Here is a 17,738-nt window from a genome sequence, read left to right as displayed (position 1 = left end):
AATAGTATTATTTGTCTATAAAATTGTTATAAGTACACCTCTGCATAACATTGTACCTTTATTACCATTTATAAATAGTATAATTTGTCTTTAAAATTGTTAAAAGTACACCTCTGCATAACATTGTATCCTTATTAACATTTATAAATAGTATCATTTGTCTATACAATTGTTACAAGTGCACCTCTGCATAGTATTATATACTTATTAACATTTATAAATAGTATCATTTGTCTGTAAAATTGTTATAAGTACACCTTTGGATAACATTGTATACTTATTAACATTTATAACAAGTATTATTTGTCTATAAAATTGTTACAGGTACACCGCTGCATACAGTAACATTGTATCCTTATAAACATTTATAAATAGTATATTTTGTCTATAAAATTGTTTCAAGTACACCTCTGCATAGTATTATATACTTATTAACATTTATAAATAGTATAGTTTGTCTGTAAAATTGGTATAAGTCATTGATGCTCCCAAATCTGTTGGTTTTGATGCTTCTTTTGAATTCTGTGAAAATTGTCTCCATTTTTTCACTGACAAAATTGTGTCAACTAGAGCCAGTTTATCTCAGCCTTCATATGACCCTTCTGTTCCACTGAATTTCTCTTCTGTTTTCCATCAGTTTGAGCCGGTGTCCTTTTCTTTTTTAAATGACACAGTTAGTCATATGAAGCCCTCTGGTTCTCCTGCAGACTCCCTCCCACCTCGCCTGTTTAAGGAGGTACTTGCTACTATTGGATCAAGTGTCCTTAACATTATCAATAGTAGCCTCTCTTCTGGAATAGTTCCAGTAGAGTTTAAACATGCAGTGGTACGACCTCTACTTAAAAAACCAAGCCTCGACCCCTCTATCCTCTCTAACCTTAGACCAGGGCCGGCCCGTGGCATAGGCCGTATAGGCAAATGCTAAGGGCGCCGTCCATCAGGGGGCGCCACGCCAGTGCCACAAATGTTGGAGGAAAAAAAATAAAAAAATAAAAAAGTTGGTACTATTATTTCTAAATACATAAGATAATCCCACGTTAATTAAAATGCAAAGTGAAGCCTATTTAATAGAAATATTATTTGTTACAGCATTACGCCCCCCGTCCCCCGGCACGGTGCGCCCCCTCCCTTCCCGTATCATGACTCTTTTTGGACGTCACCACATAAAAAAATCAACACAAGATGTCAAAACGGCCAAAACTGTCAGGTGCCCAGGGAAGAAAAAAGAGAAAAGAAGAGGAGAAACGAGAAAAAGACAGAGGTAGCAGGTAGGTAAGGTTAGCCTACATGAAATTATTTGTCTGTTACAGAATGTGATAGTAACCTGGCTTTTTAGCATTAAGCTAATGTTACATGATTCGGCAATTGCTAATCAATAAATAGCTAGTTCTGTTTTAACGTCGGGTTAATATTGTGGAGGGGGCTAAATTGTTATGGAAAATAATAATGTAACGTTAGGTAATTACAGTACTCCCTGGTGTACAGTAATTTGTAAGTCATTCTATTTCATGCAATATTAAAAAGCACAAATAGAGAACTGTAGGATCCCCTTTTTTTGTAATATAGTTGTTAAAGTCATACTGGTTTGATATCTTGTTTTGTGCAGTGCCTTATTTATATTGTATTTTGAATTTATTTTATGCAACTTGTTGACACGTTTTATTTTGTGTTTATGTATGTAAACAATATTGTATTTCATATATTCATTTTTTATTTTTTGTATTCATTTATTTATCCATATTTTTTTTATCTTGTTAACTATTCTGATTGTTAATTTGCTTTCTTTAAGTAAAAAAAAAGGTCAAAGACAAAGCTATTTGGTTTCTTGTGAGTATATACACTTCACTGCCGATGTGGGGGGGCACCACCTAAAATCTTGCCTAGGGCGCCAGATTGGTTAGGGCCGGGCCTGCCTTAGACCTGGTGCTTTTAGATCTGTCTGCTGCTTTCGACACCGTCGACCACGCCACCTTAATCACTCGTCTTGAGAACTGTGTGGGCATTAAGGGCGCCGCCCTCAACTGGTTCCGGTCGTACCTAACTGACAGGAGTTTTTGTGTAAAAATAGACAGTTTTATGTCTTCCACAGCTCCTTTACCACATGGGGTTCCCCAGGGCTCAATCCTTGCCCCAATCTTATTTGCGCTTTACCTTCTCCCCCTTGGTTCTATTTTTAGGAAGTACGATATTGCATTTAATTTTTATGCCGATTATTGCCAGATTTACTTTCCCATGGCACAAAATAACACGGTTCAACGTCTTATTGACTGCCTGCACGACATCAAAGCCTGGCTTTCAGCTAACTTCCTGAGCCTAAATGAAGACAAAACAGAAGTTATGTTGTTCGGTCCAAGTCGCTCCCCCTCCCTCAACGTTGACCTCGGCACTCTGACCCCGTATCTCAGCGACTGTGTCACAAACCTGGGGGTAAAGTTCGACTCAGATTTTAAATTCGAAAAACAAATCAGCAGCGTCGTACAAAAAAGCTTTTATCAATTACGCCAAATAGCGAAAGTGAAACCGCTTCTATCAGGACATGATCTCGAGAAATTAATCCACGCCTTTATCTCGACTCGTTTAGACTACTGCAATGCCCTGTATGTAGGCATTAGCCAGGCCTACCTCGCCCGCCTGCAGCTCGTGCAGAACTCTGCTGCTCGTCTGCTAACACAGACCCGCAGACGTGAGCACATCGCCCCTATATTAGCGTCCCTTCACTGGCTCCCTGTGCGTTACAGAATCCATTTTAAACTCCTTTTATTTGTTTTTAAATGTCTAAACAACCTCGCGCCAACATATCTCTCCGACCTCCTTCAGCCTTACTGCCCCACCCGATCCCTAAGATCAGCCGATCAGCTGCTACTGACGGTCCCGGACACAAGGCTGAAGCTTAGAGGTGACAGAGCTTTCGCCGCTGCTGCTCCCAAGCTCTGGAACGACCTACCTCTTAGTGTTAGACAAGCCTCCTCTCTTCCTGTTTTTAAATCTCTCTTAAAAACATACTTTTATTCCATGGCTTTTAACACTGAGTGATACTCATCCTGCAATGGCGCCCCATAATACACCTGCTGTGAACCTGTTTTTATGTTTTTATGTTTTTATATTTTATTTATTTATTTTTTTATCGTGTTCTGTTTGTGTTGTGTTGTGTTTGCTCGGTTCTCGTATTATTTTTAACCTGCCCATTGTACGGCACTTTGGCTACCCCTGTGGTCAATTTTAAAATGTGCTTTATAAATAAAGTTGATTTGATTTGATTTGATTTGATTTAAGTACACCGCTGGATAAAATTGTATACTTATTAACATTTATAAATAGTATCATTTGTCTATAAAATTGTTACAAGTACACCTCTGCATAGTATTATATACTTATTAACATTTATAAATAGTATAGTTTGTCTATAAAATTGTTATAAGTACACCTCTGGATAACATTGTATACTTACTAAAATTTATAACAAATATTTTTTGTCTATAAAATTGTTTTAAGTACACCTCTGCATAAGATTGTATCCTTATTAACATTTATAACAAGTATTATTTGTCTATAAAATTGTTATAAGTACACCTCTGCATAAGATTGTATCCTTATTAACATTTATAACAAGTATTATTTGTCTATAAAATTGTTATAAGTACACCTCTGCATAACATTGTATACTTATTAACATTTAGAAATAGTACCATTTGTCTGTAATATTGTTATAAGTACACCTCTGCATAACATTGTATCCTTAATAACATTTATAAATTGTATAATCTCTCAATAAAATTGTTAAAGGTACACCTTTGCATAGTGTTGTATACTTATTAACATTTATAAATAATATAATTTTTTTTTTGGGGGGGGGGTCATTATTTTGCAATGCAGACTGCTGAAAATGGTGGAAAGCGCCACTCTGCATGGCAACTGACGCTGTGGTCAAAGTTGGAATTGCCACAAAACACATTTTAAGATGTTCGACACTCTACTGACGTCTGGCGGCTAAGGTGGATAGAGCAAACCCCAATTTGTCACGTTTCATGTGTCAGGTAAACCAGGACGAGTGTGGCCTATGAATCCCCATCCCACTCTACATGTGACACATTTTTTTACTGATTACTTGAACTTGTAAATATTAGTTTTGCTAGGTGTGTGTGTGTGTGTGTGTGCGTGCGTCAGTGTGTGTGTGTGTGTGTGTGTGTGTGTGTGTGTGTGTGTGTGTGTGTGTGTGTGTGTGTGTGTGTGTGTGTGTGTGTGTGTGTGTGTGTGTGTGTGTGTGCCACATCGTGATGTCTCATCCCGAGATCTCCCACACGTACTTTGGAGGTGCTGGGGGATGCTGGGAAGGGGATCGCCATGGAAACCACATGGAGGTGTCAGCCAGCTTTAATTGCCCTGTGGGGACACTGCGAGACAGAGAGAGAGGCAGAGAAGATGAGAGAGAAAGAAATGGCCCCCGTAGACACAGACTCTCCCCTCAAATGATGGCAGTGAGGAGAGGAGAGGACAACCAAAGTGGAGCACAAGCAGCAGAAAATGAAAGAGATGCAAGAGGAGAGAGAGAGAGAGTTAGTGACTGCTTGCAGCAAAAACACACACACTCATGTTGCACACACTCATGTTACACACACTCATGTTAGACACACTCATGTTGCACACACTCATGTTACACACACTCATGTTAGACACACTCATGTTACACACACTCATGTTACACACACTCATGTTAGACACACTCATGTTGCACACACACTCATGTTACACACACTCATGTTACACACACTCATGTTAGACACACTCATGTTACACACACTCATGTTGCACACACTCATGTTACACACACTCATGTTAGACACACTCATGTTACACACACTCATGTTACACACACTCATGTTACACACACACTCATGTTGCACACACTCATGTTACACACACTCATGTTAGACACACTCATGTTAGACACACTCATGTTAGACACACTCATGTTACACACACTCATGTTGCACACACTCATGTTAGACACACTCATGTTAGACACACTCTTGTTACACACACACTCATGCTGCACACACTCATGTTACACACACTCATGTTAGACACACTCATGTTACACACACTCATGTTACACACACTCATGTTACACACACTCATGTTAGACACACTCATGTTACACACACACTCATGTTGCACACACTCATGTTACACACACTCATGTTACACACACTCATGTTAGACACACTCATGTTACACACACTCTCATGTCACACACACTCATGTTACACACACTCTCATGTTACATACACTCATGTCACACACACTCATGTTACATACACTCATGTTACACACACTCATGTTACACACACTCTCATGTTACATACACTCATGTCACACACACTCATGTTACACACACTCATGTTACACACACTCATGTTACATACACTCATGTTACACACACTCATGTTACACACACTCTCATGTTACATACACTCATGTCACACACACTTATGTTACACACACTCTCATGTTACATACACTCATGTTACATACACTCTTGTTACACACACTCATGTTACACACACTCATGTTACATACACTCATGTTACACACACTCATGTTACATACACTCATGTTACACACACTCATGTTACACACACTCATGTTACGTACACTCATGTTACACACTCTCATGTCACACACACTCATGTTACACACACTCTCATGTTACACACACTCTCATGTCAGACACACTCATGTTACACACACTCATGTTACACACACTCTCATGTCACACACACTCATGTTACACACACTCATGTTACACACACTCATGTTACACACACTCATGTTATATACACTCATGTTACATACACTCATGTTACACACACTCTCATGTCACACACACTCATGTTACACACACTCTCATGTTACACACTCTCTCATGTCAGACACACTCATGTTACACACACTCATGTTACACACACTCTCATGTCACACACACTCATGTTACACACACTCTCATGTTACACACTCTCTCATGTCAGACACACTCATGTTACACACTCTCGTGTCACACACACTCTCATGTCACACACACTCTCATGTTACATACACTCATGTTACACACACACACTCATGTTACACACACTCTCATGTCCCACACACTCATGTTACACACACTCATGTTACACGCACTCATGTTACATACACTCATGTTACACACTCTCATGTTACACACACTCATGTTACACACACTCATGTCACAGACACACTCATGTTACACACACTCATGTTACATACACTCATGTCACACACACTCTCATGTTACACACACTCATGTTATATACACTCATGTTACATACACTCATGTTACACACACTCTCATGTCACACACACTCATGTTACACACACTCTCATGTTACACACACTCTCATGTCAGACACACTCATGTTACACACACTCTCATGTCACACACACTCTCATGTCACACACACTCTCATGTTACATACACTCATGTTACACACACACTCTCATGTCCCACACACTCATGTTACACACACTCATGTTACACACACACACTCATGTTACACACACTCTCATGTCCCACACACTCATGTTACACACACTCATGTTACACACACTCATGTTACATACACTCATGTTACACACACTCTCATGTTACACACACTCTCATGTTACACACACTCTTATGTCAGACACACTCATGTTACACACACTCTCATGTCACAGACACACTCATGTTACACACACTCATGTTACATACACTCATGTTACACACACTCTCATGTCACACACTCTCATGTCACACACACTCTCATGTTACATACACTCATGTTACACACACACACACTCATGTTACACACACTCTCATGTCCCACACACTCATGTTACACACACTCATGTTACATACACTCATGTTACACACACTCTCATGTTACACACACTCATGTTACACACACTCTCATGTCACAGACACACTCATGTTACACACACTCATGTTACATACACTCATGTCACACACACTCTCATGCTACATACACTCATGTTACATACACTCATGTTACACACACACACTCATGTTACACACACTCTCATGTCCCACACACTCATGTTACACACACTCATGTTACACACACTCTCATGTTACACACACTCATGTTACATACACTCATGTTACCCACACTCTCATGTTACACACACTCATGTTACACACACTCTCATGTCACAGACACACTCATGTTACACACTCTCATTCTACATACACTCATGTTACATACACTCATGTTACATACACTCATGTTACACACACTCATGTTACACACTCTCATTCTTCTAAATGTTCTTCTTGATGTGGATCTAAATGTTCTTCTAAATGTTATTCTAGGTGTTCTTCTAAATGTTATTTTAAGTGTTCTTCTAAATGTTCTTATTGATGTTGATCTCAATGTTCTTCTAAATGTTCTTCTAGATGTTGATCTAAATGTTCTTCCAAATGTTCTTCTAAATGTTCTTCTAAATGTTCTTCTAGATGTTGATCTAAATGTTCTTCCAAATGTTCTTCTAAATGTTCTTCTAAATGTTCTTCTAGATGTTGATCTAAATGTTCTTCCAAATGTTCTTCTAAATGTTCTTCTAGATGTTGATCTAAATGTTCTTCTAAATGTTCTTCTAGATGTTGATCTAAATGTTCTTCTAAATGTTCTTCTAGATGTTGATCTAAATGTTCTTCTAAATGTTCTTCTAGATGTTGATCTAAATGTTCTTCCAAATGTTCTTCTAAATGTTCTTCTAGATGTTGATCTAAATGTTCTTCTAAATGTTCTTCTAGATGTTGATCTAAATGTTCTTCTAAATGTTCTTCTAGATGTTGATCTAAATGTTCTTCCAAATGTTCTTCTAAATGTTCTTCTAAATGTTCTTCTAGATGTTGATCTAAATGTTCTTCCAAATGTTCTTCTAAATGTTCTTCTAGATGTTGATCTAAATGTTCTTCTAAATGTTCTTCTAGATGTTGATCCAAATGTTCTTCTAAATGTTCTTCTGGATGTTGATCTAACTGTTCTTCTAAATGTTCTTCTAAATGTTCTTCTAAATGTTCTTCTAGATGTTGATGTCAATATTCTTCTGGAGGTTCCTCTAAGTGTTCTAAGTGTGTTTGCTAAAGTAACATCCTCTGTCCGCTGCCATGAATAATGCATACAGAGCAGACTTTAGCGTTAGCATGTTGGAGGCAGTGGAGGATGTAAACATGAGTGTTTGCTCCTTCTAAGAATAGAACCATTGGAGCTTCTCGGTCATTAGAAGAACTTTGTGTTGGTTCCGAAGACTTCCTGCTCTGTTGTATTAGCGGTGACATGCTAGTTAGCATTAGCATTAGCACAACTGACCCATTTCAATGGGTCAGTTTGTGCTGACTGGACACCTTCTTATAGTTCCCACAATGCACTGCTTCATTCCAATGTGTCAGTGTGTGCTGACTGGACACCTTTTTATAGTTCCCACAATGCACTGCTTCATTCCAATGGGTCAGTTTGTGCTGACTGGACACCTTCTTATAGTTCCCACAATGCATTGCAGCAGACAGCACTCTGGACTGACACCATTTTGGTGGGCAAACAGTTGCCATGGTGACACGGCCAGCCTCTTAAAGGCGAGTGATCTTAAAAGTGAGTTTTTGTTTCATTTTGGGATGAGGACCCTCGGGTGCGGCTGAATTATTAAGGCTGTCTTGAAAGCCTGCTGAGATGGAGGTGAGCGTGGTGGAGTGGAGTGGAGGCCATGTTTTATTCACAAAGTCCACAAGTTGAACACGAGCGGCGAAGGAGCTGACAAGTTGAAATTGTTCTAAACGCCATTTTGGCCCACCTCAAAACTGTCATTCAACGTGACGTCCTGGAGCTAGCTCGCTAACTTAGCTGGCTAACTTAGCTGGCTAACTTAGCTGGCTAACTGAGCTGGCTAACTGAGCTGGCTAACTTAGCTCGCTAACTTAGCTGGCTAACTTAGCTCGCTAACTGAGCTGGCTGACTTAGCTGGCTAACTGAGCTCGCTAACTTAGCTCGCTAACTTAGCTGGCTAACTTAGCTGGCTAACTTAGCTTGCTAACTTAGCTCACTAAATTAGCTGGCTAACTTAGCTGGCTAACTTAGCTGGCTAACTTAGCTTGCTAACTGAGCTGGCTAACTGTGCTGGCTAACTGAGCTCGCTAACTTAGCTGGCTAACTGCGCCAGTCATGCAAGGCTAGCAAGTGAGATTATGTTGCACACATTTATTCATCAGTCAGAAATCATCTAGATTAGAAAATACATAAGAATATTTGAAAAGAAGTAAAGAAAAACTATTTTCTCCCTCTTCTTTATTTACATCACATACTCTTCTATATTTACATCACATACTCTTCTATATTTACATCACATACTCTTCTTTATTTACATCACATACTCTTCTTTATTTACATCGCATACTCTTCTTTATTTACATCACATACTTTTCTTTATTTACATCGCATACTCTTCTTTATTTACATCACATATTCTTCTATATTTACATCGCATACTCTTCTTTATTTACATCACATACTCTTCTTTATTTACATCGCATACTCTTCTTTATTTACATCACATACTCTTCTTTATTTACATCACATACTCTTCTTTATTTACATCACATACTCTTCTTTATTTACATCGCATACTCTTCTTTATTTACATCACATATTCTTCTATATTTACATCGCATACTCTTCTTTATTTACATCACATACTCTTCTTTATTTACATCGCATACTCTTCTTTATTTACATGACATACTCTTCTTTATTTACATGACATACTCTTCTTTATTTACCTCACATACTGTTCTTTATTTACATCACATACTCTTCTTTATTTACATCACATACTCTTCTTTATTTACCTCACATACTCTTCTTTATTTACATCACATACTCTTCTTTATTTACATCACATACTCTTTTTTATTTACATCACATACTCTTCTTTATTTGCATCACAAATTCTTCTTTATTTACATGACATACTCTTCTTTATTTACATCACATACTCTTCTTTATTTACATCACAAATTCTTCTTTATTTACATGACATACTCTTCTTTATTTACATCACATACTCTTCTTTATTTACATCACATACTTTTCTTTACTTACATCACAAACTCTTCTTTACTTTTAGTGTTACTAAAACGGCCTTCTTTCATCTCCGTAATATCGCTAAAATTCGTTCCATCTTGTCCACTAGCGACGCTGAGATCATTATTCATGCGTTCGTTACGTCTCGTCTCGATTACTGTAACGCATTATTTTCGGGCCTCCCTATGTCTAGCATTAAAAGATTACAGTTGGTACAAAATGCGGCTGCAAGGCTTTTGACAAAAACAAGAAAGTTTGATCATATTACGCCTATACTGGCTCACTTGCACTGGCTTCCTGTGCACTTAAGATGCGACTTTAAGGTTTTACTACTTACGTATAAAATATTACACGGTTTAGCTCCTGCCTATCTTGCCGATTGTATTGTACCATATGTCCCGACAAGAAATCTGCGTTCAAAGAACTCCGGCTTATTAGTGATTCCCAGAGCCAAAAAAAAGTCTGCGGGCTATAGAGCGTTTTCTATTCGGGCTCCAGTACTCTGGAATGCCCTCCCGGTAACAGTTAGAGATGCTACCTCAGTAGAAGCATTTAAGTCCCATCTTAAAACTCATTTGTATAATCTAGCCTTTAAATAGACCCCCCCTTTTTTAGACCAGTTGATCTGCCGTTTCTTTTCTTCTCTCCTCTTCTCCCCTGTCCCTTGCGAGGGGGAGTTGCATAGGTCCGGTGGCCATGGATGAAGTGCTGGCTGTCCAGAGCCGGGACCCCGGGTGGACCACTAGCCTGTGCATCGGGTGGGGACATCTCTGCGCTGCTGACCCGTCTCCGCTCGGGATGGTTTCCTGTTGGCCCCGCTGTGGACTGGACTCCCGCTGATGTGTTGGATCCACTGTGGACTGGACTTTCACAATGTTATGTCAGACCCACTCGACATCCGTTGCTTTCGGTCTCCCCTAGAGGGGGGGGGGTTACCCACATATGCGGTCCTCTCCAAGGTTTCTCATAGTCATTCACCGACGTCCCACTGGGGTGAGTTTTTCCTTGCCCGTATGTGGGCTCTGTACCGAGGATGTCGTTGTGGCTTGTACAGCCCTTTGAGACACTTGTGATTTAGGGCTATATAAATAAACATTGATTGATTGATTGATTGATTCTTTATCTACCCGTGCACAAACATATTCATTTTGCTTCCAGTCAATAAAGACAACATGGATGACAAACAGGAAACTGATGCTCTTTTATTATTATTATTATTATTATCACTGTTGTTATTATTATAATGACAACAATGATGATGATGAGGATTAACATTGTATTATTATTATCATTATTATTATAATGATAATGATAATGATGATGATGATTATCATAACAAACTGCTGCAAAAACAATAGTGTTCTTGCACAAGCAACTTTTAAAGTGATGTTGTACACCAGCAAGAATTCATCATGCAAATAGCGTGTTTATATTTATCTTCTGCTTTGTACACACACACACACACGCACACACACACACACGCACACACACACACACACACTACCACACACACACACAGGCGCACACACGCACACACACACACACACACGTGTTCTGCTTGAATTAATGAGCCTGCTGCTAACTGGGAGACTTGCACGCCTCCACATTTTCCTTAGCTGGTTGCGTCCTGCCTGGTCACATGACCACCAAGGAGCGCACACACCACCCTTCCTCCTGCAGGGGGCGACACTCTGCGCCCTTAAAGGGCCAAAGGTCGCATTGGGGCGGAGCCTGTCATTCAAATCAATCAATGACGCCCTTCCTTTCTTGTCCACTAGGTGTCGCGAAGGCTACCAGGGCATCCGCTGCGACCAGTTCCTGCCCAAGACCGACTCCATCCTGTCCGATCCAAGTAAGTCCATGAAGGCAACACCAAGGCTTTCTTCACTAAGTGGTGTTGCCATGGTGACAAAACAGCCGATGGGGAGTGAGGTCTCCTCGTTAGTTGGTAGTCAAGCATCCCCACCTGGACCACAAGTCCACTTTGTTCTGCTACACAGCAGTGTAGTTGTTTTTTAATCCTTTTCTTCCTTATCTTCTTCTTTGTCTGCTCACGGTGTTTCCTGCTGACTAGTGGGTAAGTTGAGTGTAGAAGAAGAAGAGCAGCAGGTTGCCTTCTTCCTGTCCCAGTCTATGTGACCCCTCCCCCCCCCCAGCTTGTCTCTTCCTGATTGGTCACTTACATTTGTGTCATGTGACCAAAGTCATAACGTGCATCCTGTCCAAGACCCCACCCCCACCCCGCACTTCCTGTTCACCTGGCCAGTTAACATGTGACACGTCACTTCCTGTCCGCCTGGCCAACTAACATGTGGCACGTCACTTCCTGTTCACCTGGCCAACTAACGTGTGACACGTCACTTCCTGTCCACCTGGCCAACTAACATGTGACACGTCACTTCCTGTCCACCTGGCCAACTAACACGTGACACTTTACTTCCTGTTCACCTGTCCAGCTAACATGTGACATGTCGCTTCCTGTCCACCTGGCCAACTAACACGTGACACTTTACTTCCTGTCCACCTGGCCAACTAACATGTGACACGTCACTTCCTGTCCACCTGGCCAACTAACATGTGACACTTTACTTCCTGTCCACCCGGCCAACTAACACGTGACACTTTACTTCCTGTCCACCTGGCCAACTAACACGTGACACTTTACTTCCTGTTCACCCGGCCAACTAACACGTGACACTTTACTTCCTGTCCACCTGGCCAACTAACACGTGACACTTTACTTCCTGTCCACCTGGCCAACTAACACGTGACACTTTACTTCCTGTTCACCTGGCCAACTAACACGTGACACTTTACTTCCTGTCCACCTGGCCAACTAACATGTGACACTTTACTTCCTGTCCACCCGGCCAACTAACACGTGACACTTTACTTCCTGTCCACCTGGCCAACTAACACGTGACACTTTACTTCCTGTTCACCCGGCCAACTAACACGTGACACGTCACTTCCTGTTCACCTGGCCAACTAACACGGGACACTTTACTTCCTGTTCACCTGTCCAGCTAACACGTGACACGTCACTTCCTGTTCACCTGGCCAACTAACATGTGACACTTTACTTCCTGTCCACCTGGCCAACTAACACGTGACACTTTACTTCCTGTTCACCCGGCCAACTAACACGTGACACGTCACTTCCGGTACACCTGGCCAACTAACACGGGACACTTTACTTCCTGTTCACCTGTCCAGCTAACACGTGACACGTCACTTCCTGTTCACCTGGTCAACTAACATGTGACACTTTACTTCCTGTTCACCTGGCCAGCTAACACGTGACACGTCACTTCCTGTTCACCTGGCCAACTAACACGTGACACATTACTTCCTGTCCACCTGGCCAACTAACATGTGACACATTACTTCCTGTTCACCTGGCCAACTAACACGTGACACATTACTTCCTGTCCACCTGGCCAACTAACATGTGACACATTACTTCCTGTTCACCTGGCCAACTAACACGTGACATGTCACACTTCCTGTCCACCTGGCCAACTGGCACGTGACATGTCACACTTCCTGTCCACCTGGCCAACTAACATGTGACACGTCACTTCCTGTCCACCTGGCCAACTAACATGTGACACGTCACTTCCTGTCCACCTGGCCAACTAACATGTGACACGTCACTTCCTGTCCACCTGGCCACGTCCCAGGTGCGTGTGAGCTGGAATGCTGGCCTCTCCAAAGGTTCACTAGCAGGACGGCGGTCCTCACGGGCCGAGTCACATGTCAGCTTTTTGACGGACGCTGTCACTGATGTCTTTGTAACTGGTGATGACACTGTCGCCATGGCAACGCAGGTCAAAGTCATGCAAGATGGAAGACTGACTGCAATGAAAGTAGGACCATAGAATCCAGGCAAGGATGCAGACTAGGATGCAGACTAGGACACAGACTAGGATGCAGACCTTGATGCGGACTAGAATGCAGACTAGGATGCAGACTAGGATACAGACTAGGATGCAGACTCGGATGCAGACTAGGACGCAGACTAGGACGCAGACTAGGTTGCAGACTAGGACACAGATTAGGACGCGGACTAGGTTGCAGACTAGGATGCATCCTAGTTTGCGTCCTTGTCTAAGTCCTATTCTGCATCCTAGTCTGCATCGTAGTCTGTGTGCAACCTAGTCTGTGTCTTATTCTGCATCCTATTATGCTTTCTAGTGTGCATCATAGTCTGCATCCTAGTCTGCATCCTAATCTGTATCCTAGTGTGCATCCGAGGCTGCACCATAGTGTGCATCCTAGTCCGCATCCTAGACTGCGTCCTCGTCTAAGTCCTAGTCCGCATCCCAGTCTGTATCTTAGTGTGCATCCTAGTCAGGATGCAAACTAGGATGCACACTAGGAAGCATACCAGTATGCAGACTAAGATACAGATGAGGATACAGACTAGGATGCAGACTAAGATACAGATGAGGATGCAGACTAGGATGCAGACTAGGATGCAGACTAAGATACAGATGAGGATGCAGACTAGAATGCAGATGAAGACGCAGACAAGGACGCAGACTAGTACGCGGACTAGGATGCTGACTGGGATGCAGACTAGGATGCAGACTAGGATGCAGACTAAGTTACAGATGAGGATGCAGACTAGGATGCAGACTAAGTTACAGATGAGGATGCAGACTAGGATGCAGATGAGGACGCAGACAAGGACGCAGACTAGTACGCGGACTAGGATGCTGACTGGGATGCAGACTAGGATGCAGACTAGGATGCAGACTAAGTTACAGATGAGGATGCAGACTAGGATGCAGCCTAGGATGCAGACTGGGACTCAGACTCTTCTGGCAGCCATCTTGTTGTGGTTGTGTAGAAGACATTCATGTTGTTGTGTAGAAGACATTCATGTTGTTGTGGTTGTGTAGAAGACATTCATGTTGTTGTGGTTGTGTAGAAGACATTCATGTTGTTGTGTAGAAGACATTCATGTTGTTGTGGTTGTGTAGAAGACATTCATGTTGTTGTGGTTGTGTAGAAGACATTCATGTTGTTGTGTGGAAGACATTCATGTTGTTGTGGTTGTGTAGAAGACATTCATGTTGTTGTGTAGAAGACATTCATGTTGTTGTGTAGAAGACATTCATGTTGTTGTGGTTGTGTAGAAGACATTCATGATGTTGTGGTTGTGTAGAAGACATTGATGTTGTTGTGTAGAAGACATTCATGTTGTTGTGGTTGTGTAGAAGACATTCATGTTGTTGTGGTTGTGTAGAAGACATTCATGTTGTTGTGGTTGTGTAGAAGACATTGATGTTGTTGTGGTTGTGTAGAAGACATTCATGTTGTTGTGGTTGTGTAGAAGACATTCATGTTGTTGTGGTTGTGTAGAAGACATTCATGTTGTTGTGGTTGTGTAGAAGACATTCATGTTGTTGTGTAGAAGACATTGATGTTGTTGTGGTTGTGTAGAAGACATTCATGTTGTTGTGGTTGTGTAGAAGACATTCATGTTGTTGTGGTTGTGTAGAAGACATTCATGTTGTTGTGTAGAAGACATTCATGTTGTTGTGGTTGTGTAGAAGACATTCATGTTGTTGTGGTTGTGTAGAAGACATTCATGTTGTTGTGTAGAAGACATTCATGTTGTTGTGGTTGTGTAGAAGACATTCATGTTGTTGTGGTTGTGTAGAAGACATTCATGTTGTTGTGGTTTTGTAGAAGACATTCATGTTGTTGTGTAGAAGACATTCATGTTGTTGTGTAGAAGACATTGATGTTGATGTGTAGAAGACATTGATGTTGTTGTGTAGAAGACATTGATGTTGTTGTGTAGAAGACATTGATGTTGTTGTGTAAAAGACATTGATGTTGTTGTGTAGAAGACATTGATGTTGTTGTGTAAAAGACATTGATGTTGTTGTGTAGAAGACATTGATGTTGTTGTGTAAAAGACATTGATGTTGTTGTGTAGAAGACGTTCATGTTGTTGTGGTTGTGTAGAAGACATTCATGTTGTTGTGTAGAAGACATTGATGTTGTTGTGTAGAAGACATTGATGTTGTTGTGTAAAAGACATTGATGTTGTTGTGTAGAAGAAATTCATGTTGTTGTGGTTGTGTAGAAGACATTGATGTTGTTGTGTAGAAGACATTGATGTTGTTGTGTAGAAGACATTGATGTTGTTGTGTAGAAGACATTGATGTTGTTGTGTAGAAGACATTGATGTTGTTGTGTAGAAGACATTGATGTTGTTGTGTAAAAGACATTCATGTTGTTGTGTAGAAGACATTCATGTTGTTGTGGTTGTGTAGAAGACATTGATGTTGTTGTGTAGAAGACATTCATGTTGTTGTGGTTGTGTAGAAGACATTGATGTTGTTGTGTAGAAGACATTCATGTTGTTGTGGTTGTGTAGAAGACATTGATGTTGTTGTGTAGAAGACATTGATGTTGTTGTGTAGAAGACATTCATGTTGTTGTGTAGAAGACATTGATGTTGTTGTGTAGAAGACATTCATGTTGTTGTGTAGAAGACATTCATGTTGTTGTGTAGAAGACATTGATGTTGTTGTGTAGAAGACATTCATGTTGTTGTGTAGAAGACATTCATGTTGTTGTGGTTGTGTAGAAGACATTCATGTTGTTGTGGTTGTGTAGAAGACATTCATGTTGTTGTGTAGAAGACATTCATGTTGTTGTGGTTGTGTAGAAGACATTCATGTTGTTGTGTAGAAGACATTCATGTTGTTGTGGTTGTGTAGAAGACATTCATGTTGTTGTGGTTGTGTAGAAGACATTCATGTTGTTGTGTAGAAGACATTCATGTTGTTGTGGTTGTGTAGAAGACATTCATGTTGTTGTGGTTGTGTAGAAGACATTCATGTTGTTGTGTGGAAGACATTCATGTTGTTGTGGTTGTGTAGAAGACATTCATGTTGTTGTGTAGAAGACATTCATGTTGTTGTGTAGAAGACATTCATGTTGTTGTGGTTGTGTAGAAGACATTCATGATGTTGTGGTTGTGTAGAAGACATTGATGTTGTTGTGTAGAAGACATTCATGTTGTTGTGGTTGTGTAGAAGACATTCATGTTGTTGTGGTTGTGTAGAAGACATTCATGTTGTTGTGGTTGTGTAGAAGACATTGATGTTGTTGTGGTTGTGTAGAAGACATTCATGTTGTTGTGGTTGTGTAGAAGACATTCATGTTGTTGTGGTTGTGTAGAAGACATTCATGTTGTTGTGGTTGTGTAGAAGACATTCATGTTGTTGTGTAGAAGACATTGATGTTGTTGTGGTTGTGTAGAAGACATTCATGTTGTTGTGGTTGTGTAGAAGACATTCATGTTGTTGTGGTTGTGTAGAAGACATTCATGTTGTTGTGTAGAAGACATTCATGTTGTTGTGGTTGTGTAGAAGACATTCATGTTGTTGTGGTTGTGTAGAAGACATTCATGTTGTTGTGTAGAAGACATTCATGTTGTTGTGGTTGTGTAGAAGACATTCATGTTGTTGTGGTTGTGTAGAAGACATTCATGTTGTTGTGGTTTTGTAGAAGACATTCATGTTGTTGTGTAGAAGACATTCATGTTGTTGTGTAGAA

The 17,738-nt window shown here is 40.7% G+C and overlaps 1 protein-coding gene across 1 annotated transcript in view; it reads left to right on the top strand.

Annotated features, from left to right (window-relative positions):
* The window catches only part of LOC133657037 (pro-neuregulin-3, membrane-bound isoform-like), an 84,071-nt gene that overhangs the window by 38,645 nt on the left and 27,688 nt on the right, over positions 1-17,738 (top strand). Inside the window, exon 3 of the mRNA XM_062057920.1 lies at positions 11,933-12,006. Within this exon, the coding sequence (XP_061913904.1) occupies positions 11,933-12,006 (74 nt within the window). The remainder of the gene's footprint in view (positions 1-11,932; positions 12,007-17,738) is intronic.

Source organism: Entelurus aequoreus, linkage group LG09 (assembly GCF_033978785.1).
Source record: "Entelurus aequoreus isolate RoL-2023_Sb linkage group LG09, RoL_Eaeq_v1.1, whole genome shotgun sequence".
In the NCBI taxonomy this organism is placed as follows: Eukaryota; Metazoa; Chordata; class Actinopteri; order Syngnathiformes; family Syngnathidae; genus Entelurus; species Entelurus aequoreus.
This window is presented reverse-complemented; position numbering and strand designations above follow the sequence as displayed.